General features: G+C 47.3%; 1 protein-coding gene across 6 annotated transcripts; it reads left to right on the top strand.

Annotated features, from left to right (window-relative positions):
* Positions 1 to 1,023: 1,023 nt before the first annotated feature.
* On the top strand, positions 1,024 to 18,838 carry LOC143821472 (histo-blood group ABO system transferase 1-like). 6 transcript variants are annotated; one of them, XM_077305457.1, is made up of 7 exons: positions 1,024 to 1,088; positions 3,595 to 3,685; positions 14,093 to 14,152; positions 14,392 to 14,448; positions 15,155 to 15,190; positions 16,136 to 16,270; positions 18,074 to 18,838. In XM_077305457.1, the coding sequence occupies exons 1-7, from the start codon at positions 1,085 to 1,087 to the stop codon at positions 18,780 to 18,782; spliced, it is 1,092 nt and encodes a 363-aa protein (XP_077161572.1). In that variant the 5' UTR covers positions 1,024 to 1,084; the 3' UTR covers positions 18,783 to 18,838. The 6 variants fall into 6 exon arrangements, with proteins under 6 accessions (XP_077161572.1, XP_077161571.1, XP_077161574.1 ...); XM_077305456.1 differs by having other exon boundaries at positions 14,389 to 14,448; XM_077305458.1 differs by lacking the exon at positions 1,024 to 1,088 and adding an exon at positions 2,120 to 2,675 and having other exon boundaries at positions 14,389 to 14,448.
* The last annotated feature ends 1,441 nt before the right edge of the window (positions 18,839 to 20,279 follow it).

Raw genomic sequence — 20,279 nt, 5'->3', positions numbered from 1 at the left:
ATTTAAAATAAGTTATTAAAATCTAAAATTAGAACTCATTTGCCAAAGCCTTCTCAAAGGAGGAATACGGGGGGATTGATATTTCCCTCCAGTGGGATTTAATTGGTGGACTTGGGTAGGGAGGCTAGTGGATTTTTGGTTTATTTTCAGACTTATTGAATTGATGTGGAAATATCTACTGGTGCAACCCCTGAAGCGGATGTGACATCCGTAGCCCTGCCCCAGGGAGTGTGCCAGTAGATGGTAGCTGGTGAAGCCTGGCATTGTGGCACCACTATGTCTACCGCCCATCCCAGCCATCAGGAGAGTGGAGACAGCTTGGGAGACCGACAGCAAAGAGCGAGGGAGTGCAAACGTGCAGGCGTGGCAGCTCTGCGCCTGCACGTTTGCCAGTGGCTGCACCTCCCTCTTTCCCCCCAGCAGCATGGCACTCGCTACGCCGGAGTGATCGGCCAATGAAGCGGCCGATTCTCTCAAGCCTAGGCCTGTGGGCCTAGGCTTTAGTGAATAGACCACTTAGTCGGCCGATCGTTCCCAGCTTTTCTGCTGCTTTTCTGCTGCGTAGTGAGCGCTGAGCTGCGGGGGGGTAGAGGGAGGTGTGTGCGTTGGCAAATGCGCAGGCACCTGTGAGGTGCCCTCGTTCCCCTCCCAGGGCTAGGCCTTTCTCAGCCATGACGCCTGCTGGCTGTGTTCCTCTTTGCTGCTTGAAAACATGGAGACCGGTGGCATGTTTCAAGTTCCTTTAATGTGCTCCTCTCCACAGCCTTTACCAACCGTCTCCCCACCCTTTTCCCCATCCTTCCTTATATTTCCCCGAGTGACTCCATCCCCATCTCTGTGACCCTCTCGCTCTCCCTTCCTGCCCTGCCCTTCCTGATTCTAGGTGCATCAGAGCTTCCCATGTCAAGCAGGTAAGTTTTCCTCTCTTCTAGGTGCCGCAGACTTCATTCTCTCAGCCGGGCCATTCCCTGGGGCGGGTGAGCTGGGAGGTTTGTTTTATAACTCTCTCAATCACCACCCCTTTCACTGGCTAACTGAGAATACTCCCCTGCTTCTGGTTTCTTTTTCTGAAGCGTCGCCAGCAATGGGTAAGCATTCCTTCGTCTCTCTTCCTTTCCTGCTGCTGTCACTCTCCTCAGCCTCTCCCTTTCCCCCGTTCTCTCACAAGTCCGGGTGGGCCTCCTGCGAGACCATGGGCTCGCAAGTGGGGAGGCTCGGCCAACTCCCGCTCAGTCTGATGCTTAGTAGTTGCACTGCCTAGAAGCTACGATGGACCTCCAGGACACTCACCCCATCATCTGCAGTGAGTGTGAACTGATTGCCTTCCTTCCTGGAGACAAGATGGACTACAGCTGCCCCAAGTGTAAGCTGGTAAGACTTTTGGAGGAAGGGCTTAGGGTCTTAGAAGACAGGATTATTACTCTGACCCAAATTAAGAAAGGGGAGGAGTTCAAAGCTGTGCAACTCTGAATAAAGAGGATACAACCAGTCCTGAAGAGGATATGGGGATTGATCTCCTTAAGGAGCCTCTGTAGACAGAAGAAAGACTCAAAGGCGTAGAGCGAGATGGTTCTCGGGGCCTTTGGAGCTCCAGAATACATCTCAGGCCCTTGCAGAGAAGGTGCAAGTGCCAACGAGGGAAGAGGTCCCTAAACAAAGTCTAAGAGTGAAGAGGCCACGGGAATAGAAGGAAATGGTGTTGAGAAAAAAAAAGAAGAGTTCTGTTAATTGGAGACTCCCTGCTAAGAGGAATGGATCGCCATGTGGCTGGGCCCGACCCCCTAACCCGAGAGGTGTGTTGCTTACCAGGGGTGAAAATTAAAGACATTTCAAAACGGCTGCCCAAACTCCTCAAATCTACGGATCACTACCCATTTATGATGGTCCATGTGGGAACGAATGACCTGTCCCTGAATACCATCGCTCCTATTAAAAAAGACTATCAAGATCTGGGGAGGAAGCTCAAGCAAATGGGGGCACAAGTGGTATTCTCTTCAATCTTGCCTGTCAAGGGAAGAGGAATGCGTCGGGAGAGGAAGATAATACAGGAGTCATTGCTCTGTTCTTTCTGTTCCTTATGCTGGTGTTTGCTACCTTTGGGCTGCAAGTTTATGCTTAAAACTGCAGACAACAGACTAAACAGGCTTCATCCACTGAGGGAGCAGGTACTAGGATTACTGTGATTAGCTTGTTGCCAATTCAATGTGATCCTGGCATTCTCCCTACCCCTGCCGCTGTTGTTGCTGCTATCAACTTTGAGCTAAGAGGGTTGGAGCTGTGATCCAGAGGCGTGTTACTTGGCTGCTTGATAATGGAGGTGAATCAGTGGCTGCGTAGTTGGTGCTGGCAGGAGGGATTCGGTTTCTGGGACCATGGGATCGGCTTTCTTGAGGAAGGCCTACTAGCTCCTGATGGACTGCACTTATCGAAGTTGGGGAAGAATGTGTTTGGCAGGAACCTGGGGAGATTCATCAGGAGAGCTTTAAACTGAAGCCACAAAGGAAAGGAGATGTTCACCATACTGCGTGTAAGGAAGGAGACCGATCGAGGGCAGCCCAACCAGGAAGGCCAGCTCATAGGGAACCAAAAGTAAAAGGATTCAGATGCCTTTATACTAACGCCCAAAGCATGGGCAATAAGAAGGAAGAACTGGAACTTCTCATGCTGATGGAAAGGTATGATCTAGTAGGCGTCACAGAAACTTGGTGGAATGATTCTCATGACTGGAATGTAATAGTGGATGGATATGAACTGTTCGGGAAAAACAGAATAGATCGAAGAGGTGGAGAAGTGGCACTGTACATGAGGAAAGGGATTACCTGTCAGGAAATTCTAGTGAAGGAGAGTATATCTCCAGTGGAAAGCATCTTGGATGCTTTAGGATGCTTTGGGCTGATCCTGTTTTGAGCAGGGGGATGGACTAGATGGCTTGTGTAGCCCCTTCCAACTCTATGATTCTATGCTCCCTTCCTGGCCATTTCCTGACTGTCGAATTCCCTTGCGGCCTCAACCTCCCAGGGACTCCTTTCCTCTGTCTTTTCTGCGGTCTCTCTTCTTCGGACAGAGCCGACGTTTCTTCCTTTGTGTTTATTGAAATGTTTTCCTGGGCCCCTCTTTCTTTCCACCAACTTTCTCCCTCTAGCTCACCCCTTCCAGGCCCGCCCGGACAGCAGAGAGCTGCCGCGCCTTCACATTTGCGCAACCCCCCCCCCGCAGCACGGTGCTTGCTACACTGGAACAATGGGGGGAAGACGGAGGCACAAATGCTCAGGTGCAGCAGCTCAGCACATGCGCGTTTACACGGCAGCTCTGCTCATGCACGTTTGCCCCTGCACGCCAGCGTTTGGGCCTCCCTCTCCCCCCCCCCCCCCCGCAGACCGGTCCTCAGCCTGGAAGAGGTTTGGGGGCCACTGATTTAGAGCTTAGGAGAAATGCAGCACCATATAGGAGAAGCACTGCCTCAAGGCAACACAGCTGACTCCTGCACAAATGAATGGTTTGCAGAGTACATGGATGCTATGGAAAGACACACATTTTTATTGACATAATCTGGGAGACAGAGCTCTGGTCTCACACAGTGTTTTTATCTTGCAGATAGAACAAGAATCAGAGTATTTTTTAAATGTTCTGCCCCTCTGATCTTTTGGCTATGCTTGTTATCAACATTCTTCCTGGGATTCTTCTGGTAAGTGGTTCATATTACCATGACTTCTGTTTTCAAGTTCTGTTCCAGGGAACCATGTGGGTTCTTCTATGGAAACTCCTTAGGAGCTTTCTCACTGAGAAGGTCAGTCAATTACTGCAGAAAGGATCAGTTTGCCCACTATGGACCATCATCCTCACAAATGACCAGAAACAGGACAAATAAAGATCCAAAGAAAATGAAAGGATAAGAAGCTAAACAGGGATTTCCGCACCCAACTCACCTGTGCAAATCAATTAAGCTAGATGGTAACTAAAGGGAAGTAACAACAACAAGAAGAGTTGGTTCTTATCTGCCACTTTTGTCTACCGGAAGGAGTCTCAGAGCAGCTTCCAATCACCTTCCCTTTCCTCTCCCCACAACAGACACTAGGGTTGGGTGCTTCGGCTCCTGAAGTGGCCATTCACTCCTGCCAGTTTGGTGTAGTGGTTAGGAGTGCGGACTTCTAATCTGGCATGCCGGGTTCAATTCTGCACTCCCCCACATGTAGCCAGCTGGGTGACCCTGGGCTCGACACACCACTGATAAAACTGTTCTGACCGAGCAGTGATATCAGGGCTCTCTCAGCCTCACCCACCCCACAGGGTGTCTGTTGTGGGGAGAGGAATGGGAAGGCGACTGTAAGCCGCTTTGAGCCTCCTTCGGGTAGGGAAAAGCGGCATATAAGAACCAACTCTTCTTCCTCTTCTTCTTCTTTTGCCGCAGCCAGCGCCGTGATGCGGGGGGGGGGGAGGTGCGGGCATTAGCCCGCCAGTGGGCACACATATGGAGGCATGTGTGCAACCGCCAGCATGCTGACGCCCGTGCCTCCCCTCCCCCCGTGGCGCAATGCTGGCTGCGGCGGGAGCGAATGGCCACTTTGGGCACCAAAATGCCCAACCTTAACAGACACCCTGTAAAGGAGGTGGGGCTGAGAGAGCCCTGATATTACTGTAGAAGAGTTTGGAAAAGCTGTATGCGAAACGCGTCGGGACTTGTGAAAAATAGAATAAAAGAATTTTGAAACTGAAGAAATATGACTCTGTATAAGTCCAATTTGGATATTTCTTATTGCCATATTGGTTTCCCAGTGCTTCTGTACTAGCCAATAGGGAGAGAGCACTCTCCCAGTGAGGGCTGATCAGTTCAAATTGCATGCAGACAACTCACTCCCTAAATGATTGGCCATGTCTGGGGTGTGTGCCTCCAATAGGGAGCGAGAACTGCTGTTTGCTGGGTGGAATAGGTGCCAACTTCTCTGAAGGGCTCTGCTGCTGGTACGTTGCTCCATTCTCAGCCTATTCCCACCCTCCATCTTCCCCAGGCAAGGGAGGGAAGCCAGTTGCTTTCAGTGCTTTCTGTGTTGGTCTCAGGTTTCAGCTCTCTGCTGAAAGGAAGCACAGATGAGCTTAAAGGGAGGCACTCACCTTTATTACGGCTGAATTTTTGTCTTCAGTTTTTAAACTTAAACTGATTGATGTATCCTGACTATCTCTGTTCATTTTGCTAATTTGCTTTATGCCAATAAAGGTATTGTGTGTGTGTGTGTGTTATAGGAAAGCAGAGAAAATCAGTAATTAAAAAACACAATTCCAAGGGACAGACAGAATGCAAAGAGTTGGGATGAGAGAGATTCAGACACACATGCAGGTATCTGAGTGTCAGGGAAGTCTGCCCACTTTCAGCCGAGCCCCCCCCCAGAACAGCATCTTTTATTAACTTCACTTGCACATAACGATAGATTCAAATGAGTAGCCGTGATGGTCTGAAGTAGCACAATAAAAGGTCATGTAACACCTTTAAGACCAACAAAGATTTAATCAAGGCGTGAGCTTTCGGATGCAAGCACCCTTAGTCAGACTATGATCTTCTTACATGACAGGGAATATACAGCAAAAATCAGTTCTGTTACATCTGTGTCACAACCAGATACAGCCAATGAATCCCCTAGAATTCAGTGTACTTTACAAAGAGAAACCAAAGTGTTGCTGGTAGAGAGATCAAAGGCTATCACCTCCCCATACATAACATGTATCCATGTATCTCTTTTGGCCTTCAGGCCAGAACTCAAACACAGAAGCTTCTTGTATGTACAAGCAGCTATTGTTCTTTGTGCTTTCTACTTGCATTGCGATAACAGCGTGTTCAGCAGTTCACTTTAGCAATGCACACACACACACACACACACACATATAGGGCCTGCACCACATTCCACCCTTTTTTATTTTTAATTTGTGAGGGGTAGCAACCTATGAACTTTTAGATCTAGGGGAGCATTGTCTGCGCCTCTTCCCCACCTGAGTCACTGTACCTCCTGTTCTGCCACCACAACACCGCTGCCTGCATACGGTGAGGTGGAGCAGCGCAAGATTTCTGTGCCAACAGAGTGGGTAAGCATTGGAACAAACAGCATGTCCCTAGAATGGCAAGAAAGCCAAGACAAACTAATTTAACTATGGTTCCGAATAAGCCAGTGGGCATCCAGCTCCAAAGTGAAGCCCACCATGTAGGAAGAACATCCTTGCGAATAGTGGCAGCCAAAGTGTGGAGAGAATCAATTTGTTTCTGCACAACATTTGAATTATCAGAAAGATTGGAGCAACACATATTTGCTACAGACTGGCAACCTTGAAGATACAGCAGGAGTAAATGATCAATGACAGCTCGAATATCTAGTATTGCATGTCTCAGTTCTTTTTGTTCTTCATTAAGCACTGCTAGTGCTGTTGAAGTAGCATTTATACTTTGGGCTAGGCTACAGGCCAGGGGTAGTCAAACTGCGGCCTTCCAGATGTCCATGGACTACAATTCCCAGGAGCCCCCTGCCAGCGAATGCTGGCAGGGGTCTCATGGGAATTGTAGTCCATGGACATCTGGAGGGCCACAGTTTGACTACCCCTGCTACAGGCAATAGCAACAGTCATTCCATGTTTAATAACTGTTAAACTTGGCACTCCCACTAGAGAGATGGCGAGAGCTACAGCTTCAGACTTATTTAAAAGAGTTACATCTGAATTGCAAGATTCATCTAAAGAGGCCTCGTCTCTGCGAACTCTCTGACAAGAAAACCATTCTTTGCGTGGTAACACAACTGATAAGCGACTTAAACAACACAATGAATCTGACACATTAGCTAGAATATAGTTAAAAGTGAAAAAACATCCTGGGGGAAGAAATGTGTGAGCATAAGCAAACGAAACATTTTCAACTGAGGAACAATGAAGTACATTAGGACCAACTTTAAGATAGTGGGGCTTCTTGTGATGTGATGTGCAATTAATGACATGTGCACAGGTAGTATTAGAAGCAACATAAGGAGTATACAGAGAAATAGAAAACTATCTTTAAGTTTTTTCCCCAAGCATACATGTGCCCGTAACTGAATTTGTTAGCAGGTACTGCACTTTCAATCGAGTCTCATTTAACAACAGATGCAGAGGCGTGCAGACAGGAATTAAGCATGTGGAGAGTAAATTGTGCAAGTTCATGGTGGATTGCAAACAAAAGGTGGATGCATTTACTTGCTGTGCTAGATGGGTCCAGGGATTAAACTTAAGGCGGTTGAGAAGTAGTTGCACTGGACTGGTGGATAGCAGCAGAAGGATTCCCAGCAGGAGGAGAAGTGACCTCATGATGCAAAGAGGGTGTGTGAGCAGAATTGGCAGTGATGGCCGCAGAAAGTGCAAGGAACAGATTCTCTGGTGTCTCCTGGGCTCCGGTTTGTTGCAGAAGCTGGTGAGCTGGGAGAGTCGTTGCTTTGACAGCCCCCCAGGTCACAGGAACTGCTTTGTTGGTTGTTGGCACTCTGTGGTGTTGGAGAGAAATATTCGGGAACTCCAGTACTGGGTTGGGCTGGTCTTGGTGCCAAGCCATGCGACCTATGGGCGACAAAAAGTTACATACCCTCTCCCCCAGGTTAACAAAGGAGCCGGTCCATGCCAAGTGGACCTGTCAGGTAAAAGAAGATAAAAGACCATGGGCAGGGGTAGGACTGGGCGTGCCCAAAAATGCCGGTCCAAGGCTGAAACCGGTGTTGCAGAGGAGCCAAGTGAGGGTGTCAAATTTGAATGATTATAAAGAAAAAGAGCCTTGGAGACCAGGGCAGAGTCTACACTTACTTTCTTTATTCCATTGTCAATCCTGTTGAATTGAGATCGCTTTGAACTCAGGTCTTCCTCTCCCCCCCTCCTCCCCATTGAAATAGGAAAGTCTTCTGCACGTGGTTAGGGAGGCTCAGAAGGGGGGAAGGGGGAGCCAAGCCTCTTTCTTTCTTTTCTTGAAGGGGGGGGGGAGGAGCCAGGCAGGCAGCCTCTTTCTTTTCTTGGAGGGGAGGGGGAGAGGATCGAAAAAGGCAGAGGAGGGAGGAAAAATCCAGGACTGACAGAAATTGAGAGAAGTTAGGGGCTTCTCCTTTAAGGCAAGCGAGTCACATGACCAGGTGTAGCCTATCAGAGGTTCTTTACCACGGAGCTTTCTTTATTCAGGATTAACAGCACTTTGAGATATCCCACAATAAAGGTAGTGTCACTCCGGATCAATAATTCTTGCTGCAGAAGGAAAATTTAAATCGCCCAAAATCCAAATGGAAATCACATTCTGTGTAGAGGGCAGGGACTGAATCGATCTGGGGTTGGAATAAAAGCTCCGTGCAGTTTACACCCAGATTAAAAGCCCATTGCTGGGTAGGGGGATGTCCACTCTTTTCTATTAATTTAGAAAGCAGGGATTTGAAGGAACGATTAGCGCGTTCTACTATGGCCTGGCCTGTAGAGTTATAGGGCAAGCCATGAATGAGCTGAATGTCCCAGTGTGAGCAAAAAGCAGCAAAAGCCTGTGAACAGTAAGAAGAACTGTTGTCAGTCTTGAGTCGAGCTGGCCAACCCAAGGCCACAAAAGAAGCCAGACAGTGAGATATGACATGATTAGTGGTTCCTCCACACTGGGCAGTAACCCAAATAGTGCCAGAATAGGTATCCACACACACATGAAGATATTTCCAGGGATTTAAGCGAGGTTCCTGAGTAACACCCATTTGCCAAAGTTGGCAGGCCTCTAGCCCCCATGGGTTCACACACTCAGGAGCCAGAGGAGTGAGACCAGCACATTGAGAGCAGGAACGAACAATGTGATGTGCTTCAACAAGAGGAAATTAAAATTCTTAGCAAGACTGCAAGCATTCTGATGAAAAAATAGATGACTGCTCAGTGAAGGCCCCCCAAGTAAGAGGGAGGCATGTGTAGCTTCATCTGCCTTTGCATTCCCTTCAGTGAGAGGTCCAGGATGAGAAGGATGACTACGAATGCTAGTTTACCTACTGGATGGGGGATACGCTTCTAGGTAACACTGTGTGTGAACGAGACCTTGGGGTACTTGTGGATTGTAAACTAAACATGAGCAGGCAGTGTGATGCAGTGGTAAAAAAGGCAAATGCCATTTTGGGCTGTATCAACAGGGACATCACATCAAAATCACAAGTTGTCATAGTCCTATGGTATACGGCACTGGTCAGACCACACTGTGCAGTTCTGGAGGCCTCACTTCAAGAAGGACGTAGATAAAATTGAAAGGCTACAGAGGAGAGCGACGAGGATGATCTGGGGCCAAGGGACCAAGCCCTATGAAGATAGGTTGAGGGACTTGGGAATGTTCAGCCTGGAGAAAAGGAGGTTGAGAGGGGACATGATAGCCCTCTTTAAGTATTTGAAAGGTTGTCACTTGGAGGAGGGCAGGATGCTGTTCCCATTGGCTGCAGAGGAAAGGACGCGCAGTAATGGGTTTAAACTACAAGTACAACGATATAGGCTAGATATCAGGAAAAAATTTTCACAGTCAGAGTAGTTCAGCAGTGGAATAGGCTGCCTAAGGAGGTGGTGAGCTCCCCCTCACTGGCAATCTTCAAGCAAAGGTTGGATACACACTTTTCTTGGATGCTTTAGGATGCTTTTGGCTGATCCTGTGTTGAGCAGGGGGTTGGACTAGATGGCCTGTATGGCCCCTTCCAACTCTATGATTCTATGATTTATTTGCAAATCTTTTAGTAAGAAATACCTTGGTCAGTTTGCCTATTTCCTTCAATAAAGAGATTTCTTTTGCACCACAGAGTCTGCTTATTGGGAACTCAACAGGACTGACGGTTGGCCAAAACATGCCATACTACATGAGCCACTTTCAAACAGTTGTTTCCTTATAGGCTTTCCAATTGCAAGGGATTGCAAGGGATCAGAACAGCTCCCTTCCCAGACATCAGAAGCTGTCCAGTATGGAGGATGTCCATCAGAACTTGGTCAATTTGATTGAGGATATTTCTGATTATTAAGGGCTGTATGCACAAAGCAGTCCTAGGCTGAGTAGGCTCTCTCTCTCTCTGAGGTGTTAGAGATCTTCATATTCGGCAAACATTAGGAGCTTCAAGTAGGCACAGCTCAGGGCCCTCCCACCAGCCAGTTCCTATAAAAGTATACTTTGGGCAGTGAAGAGAAGGGACAGACTCACTTTCCTTGAATTCTGTGTAAGTTCCAACTGATCCCTCACTAGAAAGAAAATAGAAAAAGGGAATTGCGTGTGTGTGTGGTAATGCCACATACAGATCCAGGCAAGCTTTGTGCGGGTGAGGCTCAGGTGCCTCTCACAGGGAATCCCAAAGGACAGATCTGTAAACAGGGTAATGAGGTATCCTTGCATTTTGTCACCCAGGTCTTGAAGCATATGTTGAATGTGATATGAAGTAGTAATGAAAATGGCCTCTGAGCATGCACGGAGTGATGAAGCTAGATATGAAGGCAGATAGCTGTAGAAGAGGGGATGTTGGCAGCTGCTGTTTGACATGGGGAAGTGAGTGAGTGTGTTATCATGGTTATACTGGGGAGTTTGGGGTTCAAATCTTCGTTCAGTAATTAAGTGCATGGATCTCATGGACTCTCAACCATACTAACCTCATAGGGTCATTGTGAGGATTCATCTACACATCTGTTGGAATTGCAACGAGCAAATAATTTGGTGCAGTCAGCCTTGAAGTGCTGTTGTTTAAGCAGCTGAGCTGCACCTATGTGCTCACTAGGTTCCCCATGATGTTCTGATGGATAAATTGAAGGACTGCAATCTGGATTTTCAGATAGTTAGGTGGACAGGGAATTGGTTAGAGAACCGCACTCAAAGAGTTGTTGTCAATGGTGTTTCATTAGACTGGAGAGAGGTGAGTAGCGGGATACCTCAGGGCTTGGTGCTCGGCCCGGTACTTTTTAACATATTTATTAATGATCTAGATGAGGGGGTGGAGGGACTACTCATCAAGTTTGCAGATGACACCAAATTGGGAGGACTGGCAAATACTCCGGAAGATAGAGACAGAGTTCAACGAGATCTGAACACAATGGAAAAATGGGCAAATGAGAACAAGATGCAATTTAATAAAGATAAGTGTAAAGTTCTGCATCTGGGTCAGAAAAATGAAAAGCATGCCTACTGGATGGGGGATACGCTCCTAGGTAACACTGTGTGTGAACGAGACCTTGGGGTACTTGTGGATTGTAAACTAAACATGAGCAGGCAGTGTGATGCAGCGGTAAAAAAGGCAAATGCCATTTTGGGTTGTAACAACAGGGGCATCACATCAAAATCACAAGATGTCATAGTCCCATTGTATACGGCACTGGTCAGACCACACCTGTAGTACTGTGTGCAGTTCTGGAGGCCTCACTTCAAGAAGGACGTAGATAAAATTGAAAGGCTACAGAGGAGAGTGACGAAAATGATCTGGGGCCAAGGGACCAAGCCCTATGAAGATAGGTTGAGGGACTTGGGAATGTTCAGCCTTGAGAAAAAGAGGTTGAGAGGGGACATGATAGCCCTCTTTAAGTATGTGAAAGGTTGTCACTTGGAGGAGGGCAGGATGCTGTTTCCGTTGACTGCAGAGGAGAGTACACGCAGTAATGGGTTTAAACTACAAGTACAATGATATAGGCTGGATATCAGGAAAATATTTTCACAGTCAGAGTAGTTCAGCAGTGGAATAGGCTGCTTAAGGAGGTGGTGAGCTCCCCCTCACTGGCAGTCTTCAAGCAAAGGCTGGATACACACTTTTCTTGGATGCTTTGGGATGCTTTGGGCTGATCCTGCGTTGAGCAGGGGTTGGACTAGATTCTATGATTCTAGTGCACCTAATGGTCAATTTGAGGAAATTGACCCAGCACATCCCTGGGAGATCTATTTGTCTAAGCTGGGATCCCACCCACTTCCTGTCTTTTCAAAAAAAGAAAGAGCAGATCAGTGTGTGCTATGAAGTAAGGAGCAGTGTCCTCCATTAATAAGCTGCCCATCCATCTCGATTCTGGCAGGACAATCACGCTTTTAAAAGAATTGTCCCGCTTCCCGCACAGTATTAAAAAGTCCCGATTTTAAGGCTGAATCCCTCGGGTGCACCCTTTGCTGCCGCTTGCCGTTGTCGAGAAGAGCGCTCCCTGAGAGCAAAGGGAACGGACGCGAGGGCGGCTTCCCCAGGCCCTTGTGTGGTGCTGCCCCCCTGCAGGGCGCCTGCCTGCCTAAGTGCCTTCCTTCCCGGGTGAGTCATGCGGCAGGGAGGGGGGCTGGCTTGTTTCCTGTCTGCAGGCTGGTGGGCGGGCAAGCCCAAGGCCAGGGGTCTGCGGCACGGGGGGGGGCACTATCCCCCCCCCCCCCGGTCAATGCTGTCCCACTTTACCAGTTTTAAAATCAGGTCACTTTTTCTATTAAGGCTCTCCGCTGATGGGTAGGCATGTATTCTGCTTGAGCCAGCCACAGGGGCTTGCACTGTATTTTCTTTGTAACTATCTTTGGCCAGTTCTGCATAGTGGTGGCTGCCCTGGGCTGCCGCTGATGCAATGCTGTGGAGGATAAAACTCCACAGTTTTCCATTTCCCAACTAGGGACACAAAGCAGTGGTGGATTAGTTCCACCAAGTGGGGCGCTGTGGGGTGTTTTCATTTTCCATGCAATCCCATCTTTTTGCAAAATATAAGCACCGTGAATGCCCTGGTCACTCCGCAGTGCGGCAAAGTGCCACAAAGCTGACTGGGCCACCATAGGGCAGAGAGGAGCTGAGCCTTCGCTGTCTACAGGGGCCTGCCATGGGACAGGCCCTGTTGACTCCCCCCCCCCCGGGGGCGAAGGGAACCCAGAAGACTCTGTGTCCCCTTAACCTGGGGCTTCTAGGGCCTGATCCACGCCAGGTTTGGAGGGCAATGGCCTGGCGGCAACATCATATAGAAGCAGAGAGTTGCCCTGTTTCCATATGACTGCCCTCTTGGCCTTTTCCACGCATGCAAAATCGGCCTTTTAAGCTTTTGTATTCTGTGTCAGTAAGGAGACTGAAGCAGATGAATATGATATATTTGTAAATAATCTTTTAAACCTCTTTTAAACCTTATGGCCCCCATAGGGCCCTCCGCTCTACGGGTATGAATCTGCTGGCTGTCCTGGGTCCACGGAAAGTGCTCCTGGCCTTGACCAGGGGCAGAGCCTTTCAGTCCTGGCCCCTACCTGGTGAAATGAGCTCCTAGAAGAGCTGATGGCCCTGATGGAGCTCTCTGGGTTCCACAGGACCTACAAGATTGAGCTCTTCCCCCAGGTGTTTGGTTGAGGCCAGAGTAATATGATTGGGTCCCTCCCCACAATTTATAATCTATACCCCCACCCATTTTTATCATCTGTACTCCCCCACCCCGGCCATACATCACCTGTGGTCAGCTATTGGGGCAACAGCGACTGCCAGCAGAAGGGTTGAGGGTTGTACGAGAGAGTAGCTTGTTCTTTGTTGCTGCCAGGTTTTATGCTGTTTTTATATTTTCTGTAAAGTCCCATGATCCGGCTGGGCTGAGAGTGGCGGTCTATAAATTTATTTATAAATTAAAAGTGCTGTGAGTCTGGATCTGTGCCTCATCCACCAAGATGGATAACTGTATACTTTCAAAGTGCCCTGTTAGTCTGCAGCTCTATTTTTCTGGAGGACCCTAGGACCAAGTCTAGTCCAAAAGTCCTAACATCATCTCTATCATATTTTTGCCTCACCATTCCCTCATGGGTCCCGGGACTATGTGCAGTCGCCTCCACTTCATCATTTTGCTTTCCAGCCATCCTTTGAGGTAGACTTGCCATGAGTGGCCACAGGACAATGAGCTTCATGGTTCAGTGTGGCTTTGAACCTGGCTCTCCCCAGTCCCAACTCAGCACTTGAAATGCATCACCATGAGGCCTCCCTGTTGTACTCCCATGGAAAGAGTGGGGTACACATTCTTTCTCCTGCTTTGCTTTCAAAATGACCCACCTTGAGTTTAAAGCAAAGGAGAGGTAGAATGTGGCCTGCACAACATGAGAGATCCCCCCCCCCAAAAAAAAACCCTACATGTATTAAAAGGGATTTTTGATATTTTATTCCAGGCAGACATCTGAAGGACACTGGCTTAACAGAGGGATCTCAATATTATGTGAAACACAGAGGTAATATGCTCCTGGGTGCAGGGGTCCCTGGGTGGGATAGGTTTTAAAGGGGACTGCCATGAGGCTGATTTTAAACAAGACTTAACAGACTTAAAATTTTGTTTTTTAATATTCATTCAATTGATTTATAAACCCACATTTTCTCATCCAACTAACAATATTTTAAATTAATTTTAATTTAACTCATTTTATATTGTGCGGAATGGTTACTCTGACTTTCATTTATTTGCCTCCAGTAGACTCAGCAGAAACAAGACTGATCTCTTGGATAATTCACCAGAGATAGAGTTACCAAGGTACCATTTTGAGTTACTTTGGTTTGCATTGGAATATGGGAATGAGCTGTCACTGTGGGGTCTCATACCACATGTCCAGATGGAGTCTCTAGCCATTTGTATTGTGGAGCTGGGGGGGAATTCAGAATTGCTGCCAGAAAGTTGTGGGTCATTGGTACAACTCCACGAGACGCAGGACACTCCTCCCAACAGGCAAGCTGAGTAGTTTCATTGCTCCGCCCAGCAGCATCTATCCCCAAAGCATTACATTCCCCCTTTTAGAGTGGTTTACCCAAAGCTACAGATCTATAAACCTGTATCTAGAGCTGACTCTGCTTAAGATTGGGCCATTCAGGGAAGTAAGGGAAGACTATTGCAGAGCTTACTGTTCCATCTCTTGGAGTTTTGGCATCTGAAATAAGGGGCACTCCAAACAGAGGGTCTTTATGGGCTACTGAACAAATTTCTAGACTCAGAGATGTAGCCTAAGATAATGCTGCTGCAGTCAGCTGTCGCCCCTGCAAAAGTTAGAGCCTGCCTTTCTGAGAGCCTTGATGGACCTGATCCTACGGTGAAACCTGCAATGGCTCTGAGTTCCACCAAGTCCCCAGTTGCCCTGAACCAGACAAGTGAGCTGAATGTAGCCTAAAATGTTTGCAGAAAAGCCTGCAGAGATTCTTCTCTATGAGGAATTATCCCTAAAACCCAACTACTCTCTTTCTTTCAGAATGGTTTACACAAAAGCACACATCTTTAAGCCACTGTAAGTAATGCTCAGAACAATTCAGCTCTGCCCCAGGCCCACTGGGGAAAGTTTGGTGATTACAGAGAGCATTTCCGCATATCACTAAAAATAACGTTACACCAGCTGAATGGTGTAGCGCTAAATATTATTGCACCTTCTGGCCATTCCTCATCTTCTTCCTGTCTCGCTATAGTCTGCCACCTTTTTGCGCTTTTCACCCTCTACAAGTGCTGCTGAAAATGGCGGAAGACAGCAACACTGTTTATCCATTACTCTCTTCCGCCTATCAAGCCAGGCAGCCAATCCCCTTTCTCCTTTTTTTAAAGGTCCCGTGATGCCTGACAATTTTTTAATATTAATAGTTCTCTGTTGAAACGCCGAGGCATCTAATCATAGATGCATATTGCTTTTCAGAATGCCACCCCTTATGTAATCATAGGTCTTGAGTGTTTTAAAATTTAATCTCATTCCTGACTTTTTGGGGGGGAGGGGGACTTTAGAGAGGCATGCTTTGTGTTTTAACATTTGGGGAAAAGTATTTTTGGCTTTGCTTGCATGCTTGTACTCCTATTCGTTGCTCCTGACAGTTCACCATAATAAAAAAATTCCATCCCCAGAAGAAGGGAGGGGAAGGCAGGTGCGAGGGCGGGACATTGGAGGTGGAGATAGTGCTTCTTTGCCTCCATACATTTCTTTTGCATGTAGTCTGCTGGTTGTCTGCTGGGGGAAAGTGCTTTTGCATTCACCAACTTGAGCTTTAAAATGGTGGATATTGTAAGTAGTTTGCTTGCCAGACGCAGAGGATTGGCGACGTCATGTGGAGTGCCCAGAATATAGCGTCTTCAGGGGGTGAGTGTAACACTAAATTTATGGCATGAGGAATGGCCTATAGTTCTTCAAAAGTAGGCCTCTTGTCTGTGTAGTTCTGTAACATGATCCTGAAAAAAACTTATTTCCCTTCAGGAGAACTGACGTTCTTACTGTGACTCCTTGGTTTGCCCCAATCGTTTGGGAAGGGTCCTACAACTTGGATATCTTGAACGAGCAGTTTAGACAAAAGAACATGACTGTTGGATTGACGATATTTGCCATCAAAAAGTGAGCATAGCATAACTGGACAATGAAGCAAGATTAGGACTCTTTTCCTTTCATGTGTATGAGATTTTATTTTGCAGCCAGCTGGGTGACCTTGAACTAGTCACAGTTCCTCCGGGTTTGTTCTCACAGAGCATTTCTGTGAGAGCTCTTTCAGTGCTACCTCCCTCACATGGTGTCTGTTGTGGGGAGAGGAAGAGAAAGGTGGTTGTAAACTGTCTTGGGATTCTGTCAGGCAGTGAAAAGCAGGATATAAAAACCTTACTCTTCTTATTCTTGTTGCTGGTGGTCTCTCCTCCCCTTCCCTGTCATTCTACAGTCGGAGGAGGGTGCTGGGGGTGCTGCTGGAATCATCCAGGCATACCTGTTGCAGAAATGTAGGTATGGTTCCCACCAGTGTCTTGGCAAATGCCAGAAGCTTTTGAGGGCAGAGCATGGGGAGGATGTGACATTGCTTTTGGGTGATGACTTGTAACTGTCTCCTCTGTTCTATAAACCTTTGAGTCGTGGGGAAATTTCTGGTGTATCACCCTGGAGGCCATATTCTAGCCATTTTGTCCTCCAGCTCCTCAGTTTTGTGATGGCAGCTTTGAGCCAAAGCTGAGGCAAATGACAAACCTAGTCCTGATAGAATCTCCTGTCCTGCTTGCAAGTTGATGGGAAGGTTGTTGCTTCAAAGTTCTGAAGCATGCAGAGACACAGTAGGCAGCCTCATCTGTCTGTGGAGGTCTTCCATCCTGCATTAACTCACTGATTCCATTTTGGATGCTAAGCCTCCCTTTTGTGCTGAAGACTACCTCCCCCTCCCCACACCCTTGGATATGCATTTTGGGTCGACTGCTGCAATGCTAGAAGTCCCCGGCTCAAAGAGCACTTTAGCTGTTGCCCACCGATGGCTTCAGTCACTGCTGCTATGGAAAGTGCTGGGGCCCTGAACTCCACTTGCCCAGTTGAAGAGAAGCCATACCCCAGCTATTACTTTGTCCCTGATCCTTAATAGCACACTGCTCAGGGAGGGGCTGTTTGATTTAGGGATTTTACAGTGCAATTCTAAGCAGAGTTGCATCCTTATAAGCCTATTACACAGAAGGCGTGTCGCTGTTAAGCTCTCAGGGTAATAGCAACAGTAAAATCTAAGATGTGGGAGAAGACATTCTGCATCATTATATCCTTACTGCCTTCATCAGTTACATTTGATTGTCTTAGTATGTGTTATTTTCTTTGTTGTGCCTTACAGTGTGGTCTAGTGGTTAAGAGTGGTGATTTTAATCTGGGAAGCCGGGTTTAATTCCCCACTCCTCCTCTACATGCAGCCAGCTGTGTGGACTTGGGCCTACCACAGCACTGATAAAGGAATATCAAGGCTCTCTCAGCCTCATCTCCCTCACAGGGTGTCTGTTATGGGGAGAGGAAAGGGAAGGCGATTGTCAATTGCTTTGAGACTCCTTCATGTAGAGAAAAGCAGCATATAAAAACAGATCTTCTCCTCCTCCTCCTCCTCCAGTGGTGCGTTAGGTGACCTAGAAAAATTCTAAATAAACCAATTCCAAAACTTTTGACCCAAGCATTATTTAATTTTACAGCAAGAAACAACACGCAATCGCTCCCTTCTTCCCTAGATTAATGTTTTAGGAACTAATGCTGCTCAGTAGAATGATATTAGACAATTTCCTATCTTTTGTTTGAAAAAAATGTGCAAAATGTACTTCATCCCCCCCCCCCCCCCAATGCTCTCTTGAACTGGTGCAGTTTCTTTTTGGGTTTATATTCAATAACTTATGATAGACATCTTCTTGTTCCTTCTAGGTATGTTGTCTTCCTCCAGAGGTTTCTAGAAACTGCAGAGACTTACTTCATGGTTGGGCATAGAGTGAAGTATTATGTCTTCACTGATAGGCCTGAAGCTGTTCCTAATGTAACTGTGAAAGATGGAAGGGAGATAGTCCCTCTCAAAGTGCAAAATTATTCCAGGTGGCAAGAAATCTCCATGCGCCGGATGGAGATTATCAGTTACTTCTCTAAACAGCGCTTTATCAATGAAGTTGGCTTTCTGGTGTGTGTTGATGTAGACATGAGGTTTAATGACCATGTTGGAGTAGAGATTTTGAGTGAACTGTTTGACACAATTCACCCGGGTTTCTATGCCTCTGAACGCAAAGCTTTCACCTATGAACGTCGTAACAATTCGAAAGCTTTCATTCCACAAGATGAGGGTGATTTTTACTATGCTGGAGGCTTCTTTGGAGGAACTGTGGACAAAGTTTACCAGCTCACCAAGAAATGCCATGAAGCCATTATGGCTGACAAAAACAGAAGCATGGAGGCGATCTGGCAGGAAGAGAGCCACCTAAACAAGTATTTTGTGTACCATAAACCGACAAAAATACTTTCCCCAGAATACTTGTGGGACAATAATTTTGGTAGCCCACAGTTCCTCAAGAAAAAACGATTCCTTGCTGTGCCAAAGAACCATGCTGTTATCAGAAATAGAAGAAATTCACACCTGAAATGTTAGATTTTTTTATTGTACAATAAATACTTAAAATAAAATCTAATTTATTTCAAAAGACAGGGCTATGTTTACAAGGTCTTTATTAATCATTTTCCCCCCATGAAGAAGTGAAGGATCGAAGGAGTTTCACAAAAAGGCAGGAAGGCCATCCTAATTGGTTCGACCTCTCCTTAAGAAATCATCACTGGATCGGCGGGACCCGGCAAACTACTGTCCGGTTTCACATTTGGCACTGGGCAAGGTGGTTGAAAGAGCTACAGCAGATCAGCTCCTGGCATTCTTGGAGGAAACTTCGGCTCTCAATCCATATCAGTCTGGCTTCCATCCTGGCCACGGGGGGGGGGGGGGGGAGACGGTGCTGGTCGCCCTGTTGGATTTCTGTCACCAGCTGGACCAGGGCAAGGTGGCTGTGTTGGTTCTGTTAGATCTGGTGGCCTCCTTTGATGAGGTCGACCATGACCTGCTGGCTGTCAGGAATCAGGCTGAACCCAGCCCGTAGAGTCCATGATAAAGACACATCCAAGATCTAACAGGCAGTTGAGAATCCAAGGAAGAACTTTATTAAACAGAATCTACAGAGTTGCTAGACAGGGCCAAGATCTCCTAAGCAAAAGATCTTGGAAATTACAAAGAATAGACAGAACAGATATAGGTTATTCTCGATAAGGGAGGGGGGAAATAGGCATTTAGGCGGGAGAGTAGAGGGCACCAAAGGTGCCAGGGTTCACAGGCTGCCAGATGGCCAGAGTCTAATCTCTACAGCTATATTTCTGTTGAATCTGGGCTGTCTATGCAAGGTCACAGGAAGAATTTAATAAAGCGAAAGGAAGAAGACTCCCCGCTGGGAAAGTAGGGGAGTCATGGGACCTGAAGACAGATTTACAATTTTACAACACCCGGCCTTGCCAGGCTTGAGGAAACGAAACTAAACAGGCATGAATCGGGGTTCATAACATTCGACTCTCCCTAAAGCCTCCCCTCGCTTAACCCCGCTCACCCTCCTGCCGCAGGCATGGTCGGGCCCGGCTTGTCCGGGAAGCGAGAGTGAAATTTATGCACCAGAATTGGGGTCGCAACATCTTCAGCATCCACCCACTCGTTGTCAGAGTCAGGGAAACCCTTCCAAACCACCAAATATTGCAATCGTTTTCAGGAGATCCATGAGTCCACTATCTTAGACAATTCATAGTGCGCCTCATCCACTACCATGACCGGGGGAGGAGGCAGAGATTTCGGGTGCCACTGGTGAGGTGGCGGGGCTTTCTTTACCAAGCTGACATGGAAAACAGGATGAACCTCTTTGTAAGCAGCCGGGAGTTCTACCTTCACGGCCACCTCATTGATGACTTCTGTGATTTTAAACGGCCCCACAAATTGGTAACTCAGTTTCTTGCAGGGCCTATGATTCTTTAGGTGTTTTGTGGAAATGAACACTTCTTCCCCACCACATGGGGGGGCAGGCTGTCGTTTATGGTCTGCCCATTTCTTAAAGTCTGCCTT

The sequence above is a fragment of the Paroedura picta genome, chromosome 12 (assembly GCF_049243985.1).
Source record: "Paroedura picta isolate Pp20150507F chromosome 12, Ppicta_v3.0, whole genome shotgun sequence".
NCBI classification, from domain to species: Eukaryota; Metazoa; Chordata; class Lepidosauria; order Squamata; family Gekkonidae; genus Paroedura; species Paroedura picta.
The sequence above is the reverse complement of the archived record's forward strand: the minus strand, read 5'-3'. Positions and strand labels throughout refer to the sequence as shown.

Bases quoted from the DNA above. Each gene is read 5' to 3' on its own strand.
- LOC143821472 (XM_077305456.1), top strand. The intron at 14,153-14,388 runs GTAATATGCTCC...ATTTGCCTCCAG, and splicing joins ATATTATGTGAAACACAGAG to TAGACTCAGCAGAAACAAGA. The intron at 16,271-18,073 runs GTGAGCATAGCA...TGTTCCTTCTAG, and splicing joins ACGATATTTGCCATCAAAAA to GTATGTTGTCTTCCTCCAGA.